The 21129-nt window shown below is 38.6% G+C and overlaps 1 protein-coding gene across 5 annotated transcripts in view; it reads left to right on the forward strand.

The window, feature by feature from the left end:
* The window catches only part of mgl (low-density lipoprotein receptor-related protein megalin), a 156617-nt gene that overhangs the window by 9991 nt on the left and 125497 nt on the right, over window positions 1-21129 (forward strand). For 3 of the 5 annotated variants that reach the window (XM_065867704.2, XM_065867705.2, XM_065867707.2), the window contains exon 2: window positions 19691-20276. In XM_065867704.2, coding sequence (XP_065723776.2) covers window positions 19907-20276 — 370 coding nt within the window. In that variant the 5' untranslated portion in view covers window positions 19691-19906. Of the gene's footprint in view, window positions 1-19164; window positions 20277-21129 lie in introns of all 5 variants that reach the window. The other 2 variants (XM_036820933.3, XM_065867706.2) reach the window with 2 other exon arrangements.

Genomic DNA, 21129 nt, shown 5'->3' on the forward strand with positions numbered 1-21129 from the left:
CGCTAGTGACATAAATCGAAATAAATATTTAAGCCCACTGCCATCGGAAGTTGACGCAATCGACCTTGTTTAAATCGCGACCCCATAAGCGATGGCGACAGTTGCATTGTCACCTGTTATCGGATCTATCGATGCAACTCTAGAGCCCCCCCCCCAACTGATATTAATTAGAACCCCTGCCTTGTTAGCACATTTTCGATGTCACAAACTTTTCGAGCTGCAAAACCCAACCCTCTATCCCGCTTGTAATTGAATATATTTTTCGGTCGGACGGCACTACTATATGGACGTGTTTTCGGGGGAGAGAGACAGACACAACTGAACTATGGTGGCCTGCCATTTGGATTTGAATTACTGTCCGATGGAATAATGAAAACGAGCAGGGAAGACGAGACGAGACTCGCAAAACCTTTGCGCAAGTTAATGAATGAGCTGACATTTGGGTTCGTTTTGGTTCGCTTTCAGTGCTCAGAGCCATGGCAAAAGTTCAAATATTGGTTTGCATCGGTTTACACACAAATTAAAAGTACCGAAAAGCAGAAAGTAACATTCCAAAACAGACTGGGACAGAAATGTCGTACCGAAAAAGTTGGTTAACTAAAAAGTTTCACCGTTTGCAACGCTTTTGGGTCCCCTGACATAAAAAATAAAACGTAGGGTTCAATAATCGAATATTACTTACCTGGTACTTAGAGATTTTATATTAGGTCAAGTTCTCAGTTGCTTTGAGACACGTTTTCAGTTTTAAATATTGTGAACGTGAGCTTATTAAAATTGAAAGTATTGTATGTGAAATTGCAAACCGGCCATTATACATTTTTATACCCGTTACTCGTAGAGTAAAAGGGTATACTAGATTCGTCGGAAAGTATGTAACAGGCAGAAGGAAGCGTTTCCGACCCCATAAAGTATATATATTCTTGATCAGGATCACTAGCCGAGTCGATCTAGCCATGTCCGTCTGTCCGTCTGTCCGTCTGTCCGTCTGTCCGTCTGTCCGTCTGTCCGTCTGTCCGTCTGTCCGTCTGTCCGTCTGTCCGTATGAACGCTGAGATCTCGGAAACTATGAGAGTTACAATACTGGGATTAGGCACGCAGATTCCTGAGATTCCTGCGCAGCGCAAGTTTGTTTCAGTAGAGTGCCACGCCCACTCTAACGCCCACAAACCGCCCAAAACTGTGGCTCCTACAGTTTTGATGCTAGAATAAAAATTTTAACTGAAATGTAATGTTCTCATCAATACCTATCGATTGACCTAAAAAAAAGTTTGCCACGCCCACTTAAACGCCCACAAACCGCGAAAACCTGTGACGCCCACAATTTTTATGCTAGATAAAAAATTTTAACTGAAATGTATTCGTCTCGTCATTACCTATCGATTGACTCAAAAAAAAGTTTGCCACGCCCACTTTAACGCCCACAAACCGCAAAAACCTGTGACGCCCACAATTTTCATGCTAGATAAAAAATTGTAACTGAAATGTATTGGTCTCGTCGATACCTATCGATTGATCCAAAAAAAAATTTGCCACGCCCACTCTAACGCCCATAACGCTTAAATCTGTATACCGCCGGTAGGTGGCGCATTTTAATCTCGCTTTGCTGCTTGCATATCTCCATTTAGCTGAGTAACGGGTATCTGATAGTCGAGGTACTCGACTATAGCGTTCTTCCTTGTTTTAATATGTACTCTATATATAAGGTTCTAATATACTGTACTTGTAAACCCAATATAGTTTATCGAATTGCTTAATTATACAAAATTGAATGGGCATTTATGTTGGGACCGCCATTTCAAACACAATTATGTGTCATATAAAGAGGTCCTATTTAGCAAATGGGCACTACACTCATTAGCCACATTTGGTGACTGTTTGTGGCACAATACGCCCCCATTCTCTGCTGCTGATGGGTACTCAAAATAGTGCTGGCAAAACTTATAGACATAATCACAACTGTGGCTGATACCAGATACCAGATACCAGAGCGCAGCAACAATGGCAACAAATTTGTGTGTGCGACATCGAGGCGAAGCGAAGAGCCAACTAACCACAATGAACTTTGGCAAACTTGCCGGGGCGAAAGGCCCCGAAAACCCCCCGAAACATCCGAAATGCCCCGAAAACCCCGAAAACGCAACCAAAATGTCAAAAGCCAGAACGGCAAAAGAAGCTGAGATGGTGAGGCGAAATCTGGAGAGCTGGAAAACTGAAAACTGAAAACGAGGCGGTGACCTTGCCCCGAGTGCCAAATAAAAGTCGATCATAAATATTTGCCTAAACAAGAAGGCCGGGACCGGAGAATAAAGCAAACTTAAATTAGCCATCAGCTTCAGTTGGTCGTCGAGCTAAAAAATGTTGTGCCATAAAATGTAAATAACGGTGGCCCAGGACCTCGAGCAGCTGCAGGACCTCCAGATGTTCCCCTCCTCGAAGAAGGCCAACCAAAAAATAAAACGAAAGATATACAAAAACGAAGAAGGAAGTTAAATGAAGATATTTGTTACAGTCACTGCACCTTGAAATTGTTCTGCGGCAACCCCCCAAAATTCAGCCAAACAAACCCAAAGACGACCCCTTACTATATATATATATATATATATTTAATATATATACCTGATCGGGTGTGGCAGACAGTGGAGTCACCTGCGATAAGGTGAGCAGATTTATTGGCCCGACTTGCAATGGCGCAAAAAGCTGCTTTGAATTGAGTGCTGCAAGCAGCTTAACTTTGTTGTACTCCCACTTTTTTGCCAGTTATTTGTAGAGTGCTAGGTAGAGCTTATTTTTGCATATCTGGGGATCAATCAATTTGCAGGTTTTCAGTTCTCTTGAGCACTTTGCTGGGCCCCATTGAAGGTTTCCTCAGACTGAGTGCGATTAGTCTGTAATCTTAAAATGTCCTTGGGGTAGAAAAGGGAATCAATCAAAACTTAGGATAGCTAAGAAGTACGTTTTGTGTTAGAAAAAATCGAACCTGACTTTCCATTTCAACTTCGTTTCTGTTTTTATATACATTTTTTGTGGTACATTCTATTCAATTGAGGTTTTAAATCAATTTTAACCTGAAAAATTTTATTTTTTTTTTCCCCAGTTCACAAAAAGATATAATGGAGAAATTAAGAATAAATAATATTTGCTGTGGGTGATCATTTTAAAATAAATGAGATAGTATCCAATTTTTTATAACTAACATTATAAATACATTTTGTTTATATTGATATACCATTTTTTTAAATTAACATACCATTAAAGATGAAGTTGTTTCTAAAATCTTAATTCGTTTTAGGGCTCTTATGCAGTCGTAACGAATGGATAATCTTTTTCCCTTTGTAAGCGCATCTTGTGTATTATTCGAGCTTATTTTGCACGGTGCTCGGATATTTTTTATGGTCATATCCCGCTGCTTCTGTTTTTGTCTCTATTCTGGATCCGCTCCTGGAAATCCTGGGGGACGAGGAGATGGTCGCCGGAATGGAATGGAAACGAGTGGAGTGGAGTGTGGTGGAGTGCCAGAGACAGATTATCATCAGTGGGCAACTTTATTAGTGTCATTAGATGCAGTCAAAGCGCACGGCATGGAGCAGAAAATGCTGGCCATGCGATGCCAGAAAACTCTACTTTATGTTCTCTTTAGAACGAAACCCCAACCCCCAACCCCCAACCCCCAACCCCCAACCCCCCAACCCACCATCCACCCCCTGTCATTTTCTCTGCCGGTTTTCCTTCGTCTTCTGCTGGTTTTCCCAGCTCGCCGACTACTCCGTTTTGTGCTATTTTGTCTCTGTTGTTGTTGCGAAACGACTAACTGCAAATTAGTAGCTACTTCTAGCAATTTATCTGAGCATTGTGTGGCGAGCATAGGTGGTGTGCGGGGGGCTTCCACGGGGGCCAAAGAGGGTTTAACAACCGTCAGATTGGAGTCTCATTATGAATACGCGTTCGCAGTTTGGACACTGATGGACAGGGGCGGGGTTACGAGGGGGGTTCTGGGGGATGTAGGGGATGTAGGGGATCTAGGGGGCACTCCACCATCATCATCGCAGTCATCATCCTCATTCCGGGTCCCATCTTCCACTGCTGCATCTGCAATTGTATCTGGCCAAAACCGAAACTAGAAACGTTTCAAATGCCAGACCATGTGCAATGCCTCAAAGATGCACTCGGAGAAAGGGACATAATTAAGCTTTATCTGCTTGAGAAGAAAATGACTAGACTACTTAATAATAGGTACTGAATATAATAGTATGATAACAGAATTTCGTATCAAGGCAATCAATTTAGATTCTTTAAAAAAAAATCCTTTGGGAGCACATCATTTTTGTAATTAATAAAAAAACGTCATTGTCTCAGTGCTAATACTTTCTATAATCTTTTTATATTTTAAAAACATAAGTCTGAAAGCTTAATCTTTTATAAATAGCACTTAGTTACAATTAAATTGAAAACTAATCAGGCATAATGTTTTTCAAGAACATTTTAGGATCTTGTAAGCGAATATGGTTTAATGAACTTATTAAATCTTATGGCTAATGATGTTTTTTTTATTTCGAAATAAGTGCTGATTATTAAAAATATATTCAACTTACTTATGATTACTGGAAGTACCTTTGAACAACAAAACCATAACAAACCAGGTATTAGTATGCAAATGATACATAAGATGGTTTCGATAACTTAGATTTTATCTTTGATCCATGGGGGTACCTAGATATTTTTAGCAAAACCTTATGACAAAGGTATGTTTTTCCCCATTTCTCCCCATGTAGTCAACCAAACTCTCGCCATATCTGAATACATCTCCTTCACATCCACATGCATCTTTTCTCCGTGGTGTGCATGTGTTTCATAAATTTTGTATGCTCATTATTTTCGGCTATGCGAGAGATATGGCAAAAAAGGTGCGGGTCCCGTACTCGAACCCTGTACCTAACTACACCCACTGCTCCCCATTCTCAATCTCATCCTCATCTTCATCCTGCTGCCCCGATCTCCTATTATTGTTCAGCTCTCTCTCTCTCTCTGTTATTGTTCTTGTTGTTGTTGTCTGGCATCCAAAAATTTTCAAGTGACTCAAAGTTTGCCATGTGTGGGTATTTGAGTATCTGTGTGTGACTGAGGAGTATCTGTGAGTTTATGTGTGTGTTTGTGTCTGGTGGCAACCTAATTTTTTGGTTTACGTTCAGTTTTAATGGGCTTGGGAGCCCGTCAACGTTGCTCTCCCTTCGTTTTAGTGTTGTTCTTGTTGTTTTCTCGTTGTTTTGTTTTTATTACTATTGTTGTTGTTGTTGTTGTTGCTGCTGGCAGCATCCTCATCAACAACAAACGTAGGTAGCTAAATTATAGCAACAACAAAAAGCAAAGAAACGGAAAAAGATAGAGGAGTTAGCGGCAAACTAAAAGCACTGAGGGAAAATCAGACCAATAGTTGTTATTAAATTGGGGCAATAATAACCTATACAAGTTTTGTATATCTTCATAAGGATCCTACGAAAAATATATTATTTAAAAACATGAGTGATTAAGTTTTATTGAAAATTGTAACATTGGATTTCAAAAGTTTTAATTTTGATTTTGTTTTTAAGCTTTTATCTATTTTTTTATCTATTTTCTTTTTACCAAATTCCTTATTTTTTCTCGATGTGGTATACGAGTATTTCCCCCTTTTTTCAACTCTCCCTACATTTGCTAAAAACAATTGTTTCTTGTTTATGGCCTGAAGGCAAACATTTTAAATTTACCTCTCTTTTTGGTTGCCTGTTTTCGTTTCGGCTTTGCTATGGTTTCCATTTTATTACCGCTTTTTCTTTGTTTCTGCAAATGTTTTTTTTTTAGAAGCAATAAAGGTAACTAAAATAGTGCCTTCTTAAATGTATTTTCTTACTTAAACTTCATAATTGAATACAGTGAAAATAATATTTTTGAAAAACATGTCTCAAGTTTCTCTTTCTTGCAGCTTACTTACGCTATAACTGCAGGATTTCCTTGATTTTCCACTTGTTGGGCATAGTTTTATGATTTTATAAATTGGATTGCTCTTGCCGCTTTCATCTCAAGCTGTTGATGTTGCTCTTGTGCACATATGTTGCTGTTGTAGGTCGTGTTGCTGCCGTCGATGTTGCTGTTGCATTAGTTTTTGCTCTTGCTGTTGCCTGTTGCTGTTGTAAGTGTTGCTTTCGTTGTTACTGCTGCTAATTGCGTTTTTGCTGCTGCTGCTGCTGCTGCTGCTGTTGATGTTGTTTGCACTGATGTTGCTGCTGGAGTTGCTGTTGCTGCTTCTGCTGCTGCTTCTTTCTTCTTGCCACGGGGATCCATATGGAGTTGAAACTTTTTCGTGTTGCCGCCGGACCAAAAGCTGCTCCTTCTGTTGCTGCTGCTCGCATTAATAGTCAGTTAGTATGCACGGTAAACGCTCGCGGTCTCGCAAACTATAGAAAAAAAAATATTAAAAAATATATATATATAGATAGAATAAAGTGGCTGGCAAGCCCAACTTTTTTATGATGCTTCAAATAGTTTTCAAACTTATTTTTTATTCGCGTTCGGAGGGCAAAATCAAATGCAATTAATTAATGAACAACGAAAACAAAGCAAGTGGAAAATCAAACGGAAGATAAACTCTGGCCCGGCGGTCTTTTTTCTGGCTTTAGCCCAAAACTTTTCTCATAAAAATGGTTATGTACATATATGACTGGAATTTTTGAGACGTGAATTATGGAAAATGTTTGAATTTGCTCATGGCCTCTCTCTTTCTCTTTCTCTGTGTATTTCTCCTCTCTTCCTAACTCATTTGGCAGACAGAAACACAGACACTTACAAAACGATTTCCGTTTCCTGTGTTCATTAAACTGTCCGAAAAAAGAAAGCGACGACCGCACGGATACATGAGCGTCAGGCGGCAGATACCCAAAAACTCGGATACTAAGATACTCGGATACTTAGATGCGCTGGCCACAATTACAAATCCCAAAAAGAACCGGGCAAAAAAATATAGAAGTCGAATTAGAAGTCGAAGTAAAGAATAAAGGAGGAACAAAGCTATGGCTACAACAAATGGCTCTTGAAAAAGAATCTTATAATGATAATGTTTCCAATATAGTTACTGCTTAACGAAATTAAAGCAAACTGGTACACAATTTTATTGATTTTAATAACTTTTTAGCTCGGCTACTCAGACATGGTGATAAAAGTTATGAGTAAATCCACATTTCTATATCTAAATCTATCTATCTATGTATCAATATCTATAAAATATTATAGTATTTTTCTTCCGTAACGATTAAAATGCTGGATTATATTACTATTATTATAAAAGTACTTTTAAAACTGCTAATGGTTTGAATATTCAGTTTAAAATGATTTGGTTTGAGTGCTTAAGGGTTTATTATAATGATGTAGGGGTTAAAACATTGCATCCAACTCGGTCCAATTTTACGGTGATTTAAATAACGAAAAAAACCAATTACATGGACTTTTCCCCAAACAATCTCGAAGAGTATCTCCGACTTTGTAAGGCCATTTGAGCGTATCTGCATCTGAAGTGATTTGCTTGACGAGCTTTCATTACACAATTCGCTATTTCAGCCGGCCATCGAACATCTTTTCGCACATGTTTGGTTTTAAGAAAATTACAAAAAGAAATAGTGGCTATTATTTTGTTGTTTGGTTTGGTTTTGGTTTTGGTTTGGTTTCGGTTTTGGTTTGTCTCTGAGTTTTCAGAGCCAGAGTCGCTAATGTATTCAAAAGATAGCGCAGAAAACAAACGTGGTCGCAGATACAGATACTTGTCTCGGCCGCATTGTTGCTGTTTGTCTCGCCTGTTGCTTTGAAGCCAGGCCGATATCCGCTACTGTACCCCCTCAAAACCCCCCTAAAAACCCCCCTCCCACTACTGGGTACTCTGCCCACAACCCGTCCAAAGCCCCACCCCCTCTTTTTGGCCCGGCCTGAAAAAGGGGGGCCACGCACACCGCAATGTGAATGACCCTTTTGTCGTCTTCGCATTCGCCTTCATCGTCTCCTTCGCTGTTGGTTTTTCTCTTTGTGTATTTTTATTTTTTCTTTCTTTTTTTTTTTTGGTTGTGCGGTTATTCCGACAGAGATTTTCTAAGCCGTGTGTTTGGCCAGGGAAAATAAGGGAAATGGAAAATAGTTGAAAATTACGAAGTGCGCCAGCGTATGTAAACCGAAACCTCACATTAGCCCGCGAGGGCAAAAGAAAACTAAAAGCCCGGCTAACTGGGCAACAGGTAGGAAAACATAAAAACAGAGAGAGCGTTTGAGGGTGATCTATTAAAATAATTATCGATGCAGTTGGCCTGCAATCATTTTCTACGGCTTCCCATTTTGCATTTCGCAGAAAATCTTTATGCTTGCATGTGTGAGCCCAGCAAATGGGGGTTAAGAAGGGGTTAAGGGGGGATTAGAAGCCCCCGAGCGTTTTCGCATGAAATATATATATCTGTAATTCAAAGTTCATGGCGGTCATGGGTTTTACGATTGGCAATCATGACATGAGGGTAACATATTTGCTACCGTAGACGTACATTTTGGTATACACCAATATGTTTAGCTTATTAAGATAAAAGCAATGTTTCAGTCTTATTTATAGAAGAATAGCTAAATTAATATAAGCATAGGCAAAGTAATTTATGGTTTTTTGTGTTTTACTCTAAAATTGGAAATATATTGTAATTAATATGAATCTTTAAGAGTTCATAGGGGTCACTAACGTGTGAAAACCATAATATGAGGGTAAAATATTCAATCCCATTAACGTACATTTTGGTATACACCAATAAATTGATCTAATTAAGCTACCCACAAAGATTCAGCTTTATTTATAATGGTTTTTCTGAATAAAATGTTTTCATTCAGTCCACGTGATTCAAAAGTGTGAAAGCGTCTGGTGAAACCCACGTGATTTCCAAGTGGCTGGCAGATGCGCTTTGTTTTCGTTAAGAACCCGCCAAAATGGGTTAAGCTCGGGGGCTAATTATATCAATTCCCATCGGAAGCGAGCCAATCCCAATCCCTCCACCACCCTGCTCCTTACTTCCCAGATTTCCTTCTTTTTCGGGGCTATTGGAAGTCGCAAAATGTACAAAAGACAAAGCAAATAACCGAACGTGACTGGAAATTATAAAATTAACACGAATATTGTTCATGTTTATTTCGGTTCTTGGTCATTTGCCGATGAATTTTATTGGGGACCCGCCTTCATATACACAATTCGATACATAAATGGTAAATGCATTGAGATAAATAAGTGAGTAAATATGCAAAACCGACACTCGCAGGTAGAAACCAAAGACAATAACTTAAACCAAAATATAAAAAATACAAATGCAATCGTAAGCAAACAAAAATGATCTGCGATCATGTGACGATTTAATAAATTGCTTTTATTGCCTTCATTTCGTGTGTGCACTTGGTCAACGAAATGCTCTGCCATCCAGTTGGGGGTAACTTTATATACTGGGTATTTAAAGGAGATTATTTAAATTTAACATTACAGATACGAACTAATTACGGATTTAATTTTTTATAAAAATAAAGTCACACTGGTGACTCACCATGAATAAAGACATTTCCAGCACGTTTTGCGGAAATCTTCCTTTGCAATGTGATACGATTTTTGTGACTTACTCGAGAAATTGATATCAGACCGTATTATTTTTCGCCATAAGTGTAATCAAAGGTATTGGATGACCGAGAGGCGTACAGAGTATTCCGTTATCGGGGGAAATAACTTACGAGTGCCTGAACATTTGCCGAGTCGGACTCTGAACATCTGGATATATATTTCAATCGAAACATGTGGAGGGCAAATTGTTTCCAATGTCTCCTTTTTTTTTTTTGGTATTTTTATGTTTGTGCCGAGGAGCGCCAAGCCGTGATTAATTGTATGTGGATTTCACAGAACGAGGCATATATTTTTGGGGGCGTGGCCGAGCCCCGCGAAAATGTGCGGCCATCAAATCGCATTAGGTGGCCAGAAAATTGCAACAGCAACACAAAAAGCACAACAATCTAATTGCATTTGCACGCATTTTTCAAATCGTTTACATGGCATTCTAATGGATTTGATTTGATTTTCTAGATTCTGGTTTTCCCATTGGGAGGTGGAGTGACCATTGTCCACTTATTGTTTTGCCAACGAAAATTTTGATTGGATTTTGGTGTAAAAATATATGTGTGTTGTGTCTATCAATTCGATATTCGACGCAATACTGAGGCCAACCCATTCAAGTTCAATGTTGCCAAACAAAAACGGGCAAACAATTGGCAAACCAATCGCAGGAAAAAATAATGCCCCCCGACAAGTTTGTTTGTCGAATCGAAATGATTGTGTGACCCCGAGACTCTGGAAACCGTGGATAGAATCTTATTTTTCAATAACTAAAATTTCTTATCATCAAATTTGTGGTATGCTCCGAAGTTCTAGATATTTTCTTTTAAGTCATGCATCCATTTAAATTTATTAGAGATTTGTAAAGTGCGATGCTTTTGCTTAAGTGCCTCTTCAATTATGATTTATCGTCGACAATTCAATAAGGGGTTTCAGAACAAGATATGTTACACTTCTTACTAAAAGCACTCAACTTCATATGTTTCATTCAATAATTGATATCAAAGTATGATAATGCATAATGCATTGGTCCCAAAATTAAAGATAAAATTCCTTTATGAAATGGAAATGAATTTAAAATATTTTGTTAAGAAGTCTCAGAAGTGAGAACAGATATGCCTTATCTAACTGGTGATTTTATGTTCACTTATTAGGAACTGTATATGTTTCCTTATGTGCCTGATTTATGGAGAATTATAATTATAAAGAAAAATAATGATAGCCCAAAATAATATTAAAAAAATTTAATAATTTATACAAAAATATTTGTTAAACAAGTATTTTATGTAAATAATTTTTTTTTAAATATTTAATGAAAGGAAAATATATAAATGTGGGTATTTCTAAGCTTGTTTGCCCCACTATTTGGTTTGCCCAAAAAAAGTTTTCCCCTATCGCCGCATGACAACTATCAGATATAAACTGACATCTTCTTTGCCTCAGCTATTTTTGTTTATAGATTGACTTGACTTTGGATGCCATCCATGGTCAGCTGAGCAATAGATCGTCATCTCTCCTCCTTGATATTGTATATATATATCTATATATAGGGCCCCCTGGAGCCCTTTCCCCCGATTCAATCAGTTGGCTCCCCTTTGCCACCGTTTTTTCTGCAACATTTTTATTATTGAAAATTGTTATTTTGCTGGCAAAGTGGGGCGGTGGTGAAGTTGAAATTGAAATTGGGCGCAGCTGGCTGGAACTGTAACTGCTCCTCCTTTTAGTTAGGGTTTTCCTCTTCATTTTCTTTTTTTCTTTTTTTTTTTTGCTGTTGATTTTTTCCATTTTTTGCAGACTTCACTGTAGCATATTTCCGCCTTGGCTTCTGGCGGCTTCTGTCTATCTTCATTGGAATTTTCCGGGTGTGTCGGCTGTGTCGCACCTCGAGAAAAGCCAGCAGTGGCAAGAACAGCAACAACAACAACAAGGGCTGCGAAAATCAGGAAAATGCACAACAACATTCGACACTTCAGCTGGGCCGGCTGTCAAGTCAAGTCATCTCATCGCATCGCATCGCATCGCATCTCATCTCGCCCCGAAGTCGAGTCTCCAGTCGAGTCGAGTCAAGTCAAGTCCATTTCATTCCATCACTCTCGACTGCAGTGCGCCTATCTATTGGGTTTGGCCACTGCCACTGCCACGGCTACGGCTACGGCTACGACTATGGCTTTCACTTTGAGCGCAGATTTTTCCCATTTTCCGCTCACTAATTTTTCCGGATGCAGTTCGTCGCTGCCTTCCGCTGCCTCTCCCTCGATTTTCCATCAGTGTAGTCTCTGAAGGCCCGCATCATTGCAACTTCCTTTAAAAAAAAAGAAAAAAGCGGAGAGGTCGAAATTGACCTTTGTCTAGGGCTACACTGGCCACAAATGGTAGGGGTTTTAAAGTATTTATTACCTTTTAAGATTCTCAGACTAAGGTCTTCAAAATCTTTGGTCTTTCTATTTTAATAAGACTTATAGAAAGTTGTAGCATTAAATGTATTGTATTGTTGTAATATTAATGTATTTTAATTTTGAATTGGTTCTTAAAATATTCTTTAACATACATCCGTTATAAAAAACTAAAAGTCAATGACTTTTCGAAGTTGATAGAATTTGTACCCTACTTACTTTTTAGGACCTTCCACCTTATATAAGGATTTTTTAGGAGGCAATCTTAATTTTATAAAATATAAAAAGAGCATTTTATATTACTAAAACTTGGCAATAGTTGCTGAGAAATATATAAAAATTATTTATTTTTGTTTTATTACAAATTCTCAATCGTGCTTTTTCTTGCACTGTAATTAAGCACTCCTCTCCCAAAATCTCCCCCCAACAATCTTTTTGTCATTTTGCCATTCCATTTGGACATTAATTATGCTAGTTGGTGCGTAAATTTCCGCTTCAGTTTTTGAAAAGAAGACCAAACGGAAAATGGGAAAACTATGGGAAACCACCCACGCCCCATTCAGAAGTTCATGGTTTTCCTTTTTTTTTTGGATAAATAAATCTTTAAATGACAGTTGAGCTATTATTCCCATTATTATTATTATTGGCACTAATCTGCTTGCTGTTCGGCATGATTTGGCTCCTTTAACCGATTGCCGATTGTGATTAATGGCTTTGGGTTTTGGATTTTGGAGTGTGGTTTGTGGATTTCGAGCGACGGACTATGGACTTCGATGTGGTTCACTGCTTGGACTCTCTCTTTGGCCCTCGAGGGCTTCGGATCTATTATTCGTTGGGTATTTAATTTATGGCGAGACATCACATATGGGGGTTATGGTGTATATAGCGGCGATACCGATACCGATGCCGTGTGAAAACAAAAGCGAAACTCTATAGCTTAAGGCTGGAAAGCCATTTAATGCCAGGCACCAGCGATGTGCCGTCACTCACTCACTCACTCATTCAGTCATTCAAACAGTCAGTCAGTCAGTCAGTCAGTCAGTCAGTCAGTCAGTGGGCAAAAGTTCAAAGGGCATAAGCACCTCAACGGGTTCCCCACACCCCAGCGTTTTCACCAACAAATTGAGTGCACAGAAAAGGGATAATCGTGCCGAAAAGCCCCGAAAGGTTTTCCATCGTCTCACCAACTTATCCCCTTTACCCTCTCCCCACCAGAAAAAAATGGGGAAAAAATAAGAACAGAGGAAATCTTCGATTTCTGTTACGAATTTTTCGCTTTTCGTTCGCCAGGGCTCAAAGGAGAGTTAAATGCGGAGTCTATTCGAAGAATTTTGGTGTTTGTACGGCCAAAAGAAAGTAAAACACCCGGAAACAGACAGCTAAAATACGTAGGATAACATGGAGATTGATTTAAGACCACTAAAGTACCATTTAACAGTTGATATGGTATCATGAGAAAACCAAAATTTAAGAGGAAAACTGAGGAAAAAGGATCAATATGTTAAGATATAGTGTACATCGATTGATAAGAAATCCAAAACTATAATGTAATACCTATATTGGTTACAAATCGAAATTGAGCAAACTTAACATTTATATAAGATTTAGATATAGGATTATATATATCATATCATATATATGCTGTTATAGATATTATTCTAACATACATATATTATTATCACACCCTTTTCTTAAGAACACTTTTCAACAAAAAGTCCTGCATACCCTGCTGTTTATAGAGAAACATATAAATATCAGTTGGATATATAACTGCTTGTGTGTGGCAAGCGAAAAATGGCAATGTCCAAAAGTGGCAAAAGGGATTCCTGGCCGAAACCCCCCCAAACCCCCCTCGTCAGTCCTTTTAGCCAATCTGCCCTTGGGCCCGAAAATTGAAATCGAAGCCGAAAAGCAGCGGCAAAGGGATCGGGGATTCGGAATCGGGGTGCCTGGAAAAAGAGCTCAGCACAAACACCAAGGAAATACAATAAAAATATTTACCATTGTCGTCGCGCAGGTGAGGCTATGTGGTGTAAAAGGGTTAAGGGTGGAAAGGGGGCTAACAGGGGTTAAGCGAAGGTAGCGGTTAAGGCTGGGGGAACCCCCCTCCAGATGGCCAACGAAAAAACATCGTAATAAATAAATGAAAATGACGAGGGCAATTGATTTATGTTGCCGTTGCATAACTTTTATGCAGCACTGTGTAAATGGAGCCAAGGAATTAGATTTATTTTGGGTGCTTTCCCCTTTTTTCATTCAAGCTGAATTACCTTAATGTTATCGGGAAAATTCTGAACGGCAGGCAATTGTTTTTTTCTAAATATGAAGTCTTTTATTTAATATTCTATTTTAACTTCTGTTTTAATGTATAAATTTTCGCTATATGACTTGCCTATTTTTTTTTGTTTTAGTTCCAACTAATTCTTCCGCTCCTATTTTTTGCAACGTTGACCAAAAAACACGGTTGACCAAATGCAAACGCAGCTAGAAAATTGCGGGCCGCTTACACACATATGTATAGCTTTATGCAGATATATATAAACTTCACCCATTAACACAGTTTTCACTCCGATATTTAACCCAAATAACAGAAACCCAGAGAGACACGAGATATAAGACAGAAGACAGAAGGCATAAGACAGAAGACCGAAAACAGAAGACAGAAGAACGGGGAAAAGTCGAAGAATGAAACAGCAAAAGTCGTCACAACATCAAGAAAATCGAATGAGCAGAAGAAAGAAGAACTTCTTTGAGCTTGCAAAAAAGGGGGATAAAAAATATAGCTTAAAAGAAGAAAAAGCCAAGAAGATCCCAAAGGGGGCGAAAAAAGGGGCTGATTCAAGTCAAATGCGGCGCCGCAAAGTCACTTTACCTGTTTTCTTCTGGCCCATACACTGAGCAAAAAATTACAACATAATATTTGATATTATATATTTCTATTATCTACAAACATTAGAACTCGAATAAATAGTTCTTATAACTGGATTGTTCTTTTCAAATGTCTTTAAAATAATATTACTGTCAATAGAATTTTGTATGACAAATATTTATAAAAAATATAATAATTAATAAAATATCTTAAATAATAATATATATTTACCACATTTTCTGTTGACAGTTCCTTTAGACTCAATCATCTCATATCCTAAAAATGTGATTTTAACGTAATTCTGATATCTGGCTCGTTCTTTAACAAAGATCTTAAAATATTAAGACTTCGTTAAAATTATACCTCTATTAATAGTATTCTTGAAGAAAAATGTGAGCTCTAAAAATATGTATTAGAAATATATTACATATCAATAAAAAATCTTAAACAAAAATCTTAAATACCATATTTTCAAACGCCTTTTTCATAACTTGTCCAACTTTCTTGGGAATTTTTCTTCTGTATATCTCAAACATCACCTTCTCTGGCACCTTTTTATCTCCTGTCGGTGCATGCAAAAACGTTGGAAAGCCATTGAATTTTTAGCCCCGATTTGTCAAAAGCAGAACCAACACAAAAAGCCCCCCGCTCTTCATACAAAAGTCCCCTATTTTCCCCCAATCGCAAATCGCAAATCTCGCAATGAAAGCATATCAAAGCCAGAACACACGAAACAATGATGAATCAAGGTGAGAACCGGGAAAAAGTGAAGATGGGAAAATGGGGCGGTGGAAAATTGCTGACTAGTTGCTGCCCAACTGGAGGAAAACTCAAAGCTCGTCGGGCTTGGGGGGTGGTTGCGGTGGCTCTGTGACGCATCAACCTCCATCAACATTTAGTTGACAATGGCAGAAGGTCAAAGAGAAAACGAAAAATTCGGCATGGGAAATTGGTCGGATTTTTTTCCAATTGAATATTTCAATTTATGTGCGGCATACAAAAGAGGGAAAAGCTTTTGCCTTTGAGCGCAATTGAATTAAAGCCAAAGTTTTTAATAAAAATGGGCATTTTTTCGGCATTCTATCCAAGGATTAATTGATTATTTTAAAGGAAAATAATTTTATTTATTTTTTGTTGGTATTTTTTGTGTATTTCTATTTTCATGGGTATTTAAACATGCAATGTCTTGATTATTTTTTGAGTATCTCAAGGATTTTCCCATGACGCCCCCTCTCCATTTTATCTCAACCAATTCCCGGTACGAAATGGTTTTTCTTCTTCGCCCTGACCCGTCTTCAATTTGTCATTTATTTTTCGCTTTATTTCCTCGCCAGCACCCCCTCGTAAATGCTTTTCCATAATGTGAAACAAAATTTAAATATTTCAATTGGGGATTGCCTGTTATACGTATTTTTTACCCCCCAACGATGGTTGCTGGCGACTTTTTCCTACTTTGGAGTATATTTTATGGCATTATTTTTATTTATTATTGGCTTGTCGGCGGCCTTTCCTTTCGATTGTTGTGAATTTTTATTCATATACATTTATTTTGTTTTGTTTTTATCATATTTCATATTCCTGACATAATGCGCACCTGATGCCCGACGAGCCGCGTGTGGCCAATTGGCCAAAAACATTTTGCGGTGCCGTCTTTGGGATATCTTCTAGCCAACCCTCTTGATTTTTCTTTTTCCCTGGTTTTCCATTTTTTTTTTATTTTTCCTGAGAGCTTTTCAGCGCGAACATTAGCGGGATTCTGGTGTTCTGAGCGGGGAGAGTGCAATAAATCCAGATCCAAACTGATTTTCTGGGGGAGGCGAGCTTAGAGATGGTCGCGTGATTGGATCGTTAGGCAGGGGGAATTTAACCCCCCTGCCACCTCTTCCCATTTCAATTTCAAGTTATGACGATGTCCCGGTACTATCCACACCGAAAGAAATAAGACATAGAAAAGCGACTGTTGTTACATTAATTCTACTCTATTGAGTGTCGACTTGGGGTCTATAAGATGAGTATTAAAATTAAATACTTACCAAAGTAATAAATTTAAATTAATTTGTTTAAAAATAAAACCACAAATCCAGGTTCGAGACTTTTTAATATTGAAATGATATTGTACAGTATAGACTTCTTATTATTTAGTCTCAAATACAACCTGTATTGGATCTTAACTTTCTGTTTTTTTGGGTGCACCCATTTCCCCTACTTTTCGCATTTTTTCCCCCGTGTTTGTGGCCATTTTCGAAAATGGCTTTGGCAATTTCTTGGCTGCCGCGTAATGAAAACGGACAGGTGTGCTCGGCCTGGCCAAAAAAGCCCAACCACAAAACCCCCCTATCAATATGCCACCTTCTATCATCACACACCGATCCCTGCGGCTGCTGCTGATTCGCGTAACTTTTCATTTGCGCAGCGAAATGTCGCAGATGACGATGGGCCATGGGCTAAATACTGATGTTGATGTTGATGATAGCCCACCGCCCACGGGGCAATGGCGGATTTTCTCTGGCCGAAAATGTTCTGCATTTTCCATCGACTTGCCCGGCAGAAGGCGACGTGCAAGTGATTTTTCAACATAGCCTAAGGAAATTCGGAAAATCGGAATGTTCATGTTTGGCCTTCTAATTTCTGGGATTTTTTTTTTTTAAATATGAGGTTCTTTGGTCACTTTTGGTCAATAAAATTGGGTATATAATATTGCATTAAAATATAATTTTTAGAAAAGTTGTGATATTATATGGGCTTTTTCATTTATTTTTGGGGATTTTGTTATATTTGCTAGTACTTAGTTAATTACTAAGTATTATAAACCTGAGATACTTCATCTTTTACTTTTTAATACCAATAAATTAAAAAAAAAATGTTTTCTTATAAATGATATTTAAATTTATACAACAAAACTTGTGAACTTCTTGTCAATTTTTAAAATTGAGTTCCAAAGAGTTCAAAATACTACTTATCCTAACTCATAAAATTACAGCAACTCAAAATACTTGAGATACCTAACCAATTTTCCTGTATCTATATATTTTTCCACCTTATTAAAATTCCTTCAAGTGGTTGACAATTTATATAATGTTTTTCCGTCCTTTCCTTTTTTGCACTTTGAGTGCATTTCATCTTTGACCCCAACTTTTGCCCTGTGTCTTTGCATTGGTTTTTCCTCTTTTGTTTTCCATTTTCTATTTGCCATTTTCTCATTTCGTTTTTTTCTGTAATTTTTTCTTTTCTTTGCAATTTTTTTTGCAATTTTGTGCGCCTTAGCTTGGCGTGCGTGAGCTTTTGTGTGTGAAAACAGGTTTCACTGATTTTCAATTTCAATTGTCTAATACTGACTGTGTGTGTGTATTTTCTTGAGCCATTTTTATTTGCGCACATTAGCAATTTCTTTTGTTGACTCGTTGGCATCGTCGGGCCTACTCCTCAATCTGACCTAACCGCATGTGCACCCACTCACCGTTATTGTGTCCACCACACCGCCCCCCCCCAAACCACCCACTGGGTTTTCCTTTCGAAGACGATGTGCGTGATTTTCCACTTGTAGGTGGAGGCATCTCCCAACTCCCCAGCCCATATTATGATCTCCCATTGTATCTGACTGTTGCTCATATTTTAATACTTTACTTTTTATTTATTTCACATCCACGTTTTCCAGCCTGCTTTTTATTTTTTCTTCGCTTTCGCTTCGTCGAGCAATTCATTTGTGCTTTAATTTAATGTAATCTGCTCAATGTTCTATTTTCTTCCTCGTTTCCACGCCGCTTTCTTCTTTCGCTTTCGATGCGGTAATGCCACTTGATTCCAAGTCGGAGTCTTCAAATTGTATTAAAAGTAGCAGAAATATGGAAAAGAGTTGCATAACAGTTGGTTAGGTAAACAAATTAGAACTTGAAAAAAGATCTTTTTTTTCATTAAGTAAAAAAATACTTAGAGATTCCATTTTATAGGTTTTCTATACTGTCTTTCATTAATAATTATTAAAATTATAATTGCTTGAGTAAAGTAAATTAATACTAAAAAAAGACCTTAAAAAAATAGAAATCATTGGTACTACAAATAAAATCTACTACTTACAGATTTTATTTTATAGGATTAACTTTTCTATATTTTGATATTCTGTACCATCTTCCATCAAAGTATTCCCATATTACTTAGTAAATTCTCGTTCGAAAACTTTCCACAAACTAATCGCACTTCACTTAATAATTGGAAAATGCTCTGGATAAACATTTTGCCAACTTTTCTCACCACCACCATTTTTTTCCTTGCAGGATTGCAGTGGAAAACTCCAAGGGATATGCAATTTCCCTATCAAACGAAAGAGCCGGCAGCAGCAACAAACAAGATGCCATCTCCATCTCCCTCACACCATATTAATTTTTATTTTTCAAGTGTCTGAAATACAACAACCGACGAAAAAATATAAGAAGAAAATAAAAAATAAATACGCAAAAGAAAATCGCGGGGAGAAAGGAGAAAAGTTTAAAGACGCCGAAGGCAAAAGTTCACATAAAGCAGCCGAAAAAAGTTTTTCAATTATTGTAAAAAGTGTTAAAAAGATAGGGCCACGCGAGCGAGCGAGCGAGACGGCGAACAGAGTGCAAGCGAGACGGCGAGCAATTATCTTTCATAAGCAAAAAAGTTTAGCAGGCAAAAGAGCAAACGGAATAAGACGAACGACGGCCGACGGGGAAATTAAATTTAATTAATTGCGCTTTCAAGAGCCCCCCGGCCTCGCCCTCAATAATAATTAAAAATATTAAACGCGTTAATTTTCCGCTTATTTCATTAAAGCAGCCCACCAAAAAAACATATATATTTCGCACAAAAGGAATACAGAAAGAAAACGCCAAGTGAGGGAAATCTCAAGAAGAAAGACAGAAGAGCGGTGGGCAGAGAAGAGGTCACCAGAGGGTCACCAAAGAACCCGAATATCCCGAATATCAAAGCCTAGGATAGCCCAGCCCAAGGATAAGGAGCGAAGAAGCCAGGGAAGCGACCAACGAACCAAAAATGAATCCGACGCCCGTGGGCATTGGATTCGGATTTGGTCGCAAGCCGCCCAATAAGGCCAGAATGCGTTCTCGCTGGCGACCACCGGCGACAACCCTGCTGACCCCCGACCCCGCCGAGGGCGACAACCCTGCCGCCGACCCGCTGCAGGTCACCGAGGTCGCCCCGTCAGCAGCAACATCCTCGCCCATCGGCGACCGCCATCCGCAGCAGCAGCACAGCATCCTGCACCACCAGCCACAGCACCACCGCCAGCGCGGCCAGTTGACAACCCTGGCGCTGCTGCTACTGGCCCTCGTGGCCCTCAGCAACCTGGAAACCCTGCTCGCCGTGCGCACCGAGGGACCACGCAACCGCCATGGATCACCAGGTGAGTCCAGTTAACTCCAAGCATATAACATATATAATTGTGAACCCCTGTTTTCAACGCGATCAGTACCCAACGAATACTATTCACTATACAAATCTTAAATCAAAAACCGAAATTAGGAAATAACTCCAGGGTTCATACCAAGAAAGGATTATCCAATGTACAGCAAAGTACCTTAAAATAATTCAAAAATATATTCACGTTCAAATCCAATACTGAATCTTAAATATGCATTTGTAATTTGGATCTATTACCTATGCTTATTATCTATAAATCCTTAATGTCGTCAAGTGGCTTTAATTTAAAATTCCGAACATTTGCCTATCCCATCCTTTTGGGCCGCCCATCTCAAATGTCATTGATCCCCTTGCTTTGACTCGGCACACATTCCTTTCAAATTCCCCGACATGTTTGACTTATAAATTAGGGGGGGACTTTGTGACTTTTTCCACCCCCGCTCGGTGTGGAAATTGCATTTCCTTAATCTGCTGCCTCTGCCTCTGCCTCCATATATTGATTAGCACTTCACACCAGCAAATTAATGCACAAAGCGGACTGTTTGTGTGAGTGTGGCGTGGCGGTAACTGCTCGTGTCACTTGAAAATCTTGCCCGCAGCATGACCAACATTTCATCCCATCCCCAGTCCCCAGTCCAGTCCCTCGAAAATTATGAACGCCGCGAGGGGCGGGGAAGCCCCGGGAAGACAATCGAAAGAAAGCAGAGTCAGCCCGCAAAACCGAACCGTATATAAAAAAAGAGACACTGAGATTCAGAAAAACAAAAAATTATTAAAATTACAAAAATCGTTACAGACCAACAAAAAAAAAACAAAAAACAAAAGGCCAGACAAAA

The sequence above is a fragment of the Drosophila suzukii genome, chromosome X (assembly GCF_043229965.1).
Source record: "Drosophila suzukii chromosome X, CBGP_Dsuzu_IsoJpt1.0, whole genome shotgun sequence".
Classification (NCBI taxonomy): Eukaryota; Metazoa; Arthropoda; class Insecta; order Diptera; family Drosophilidae; genus Drosophila; species Drosophila suzukii.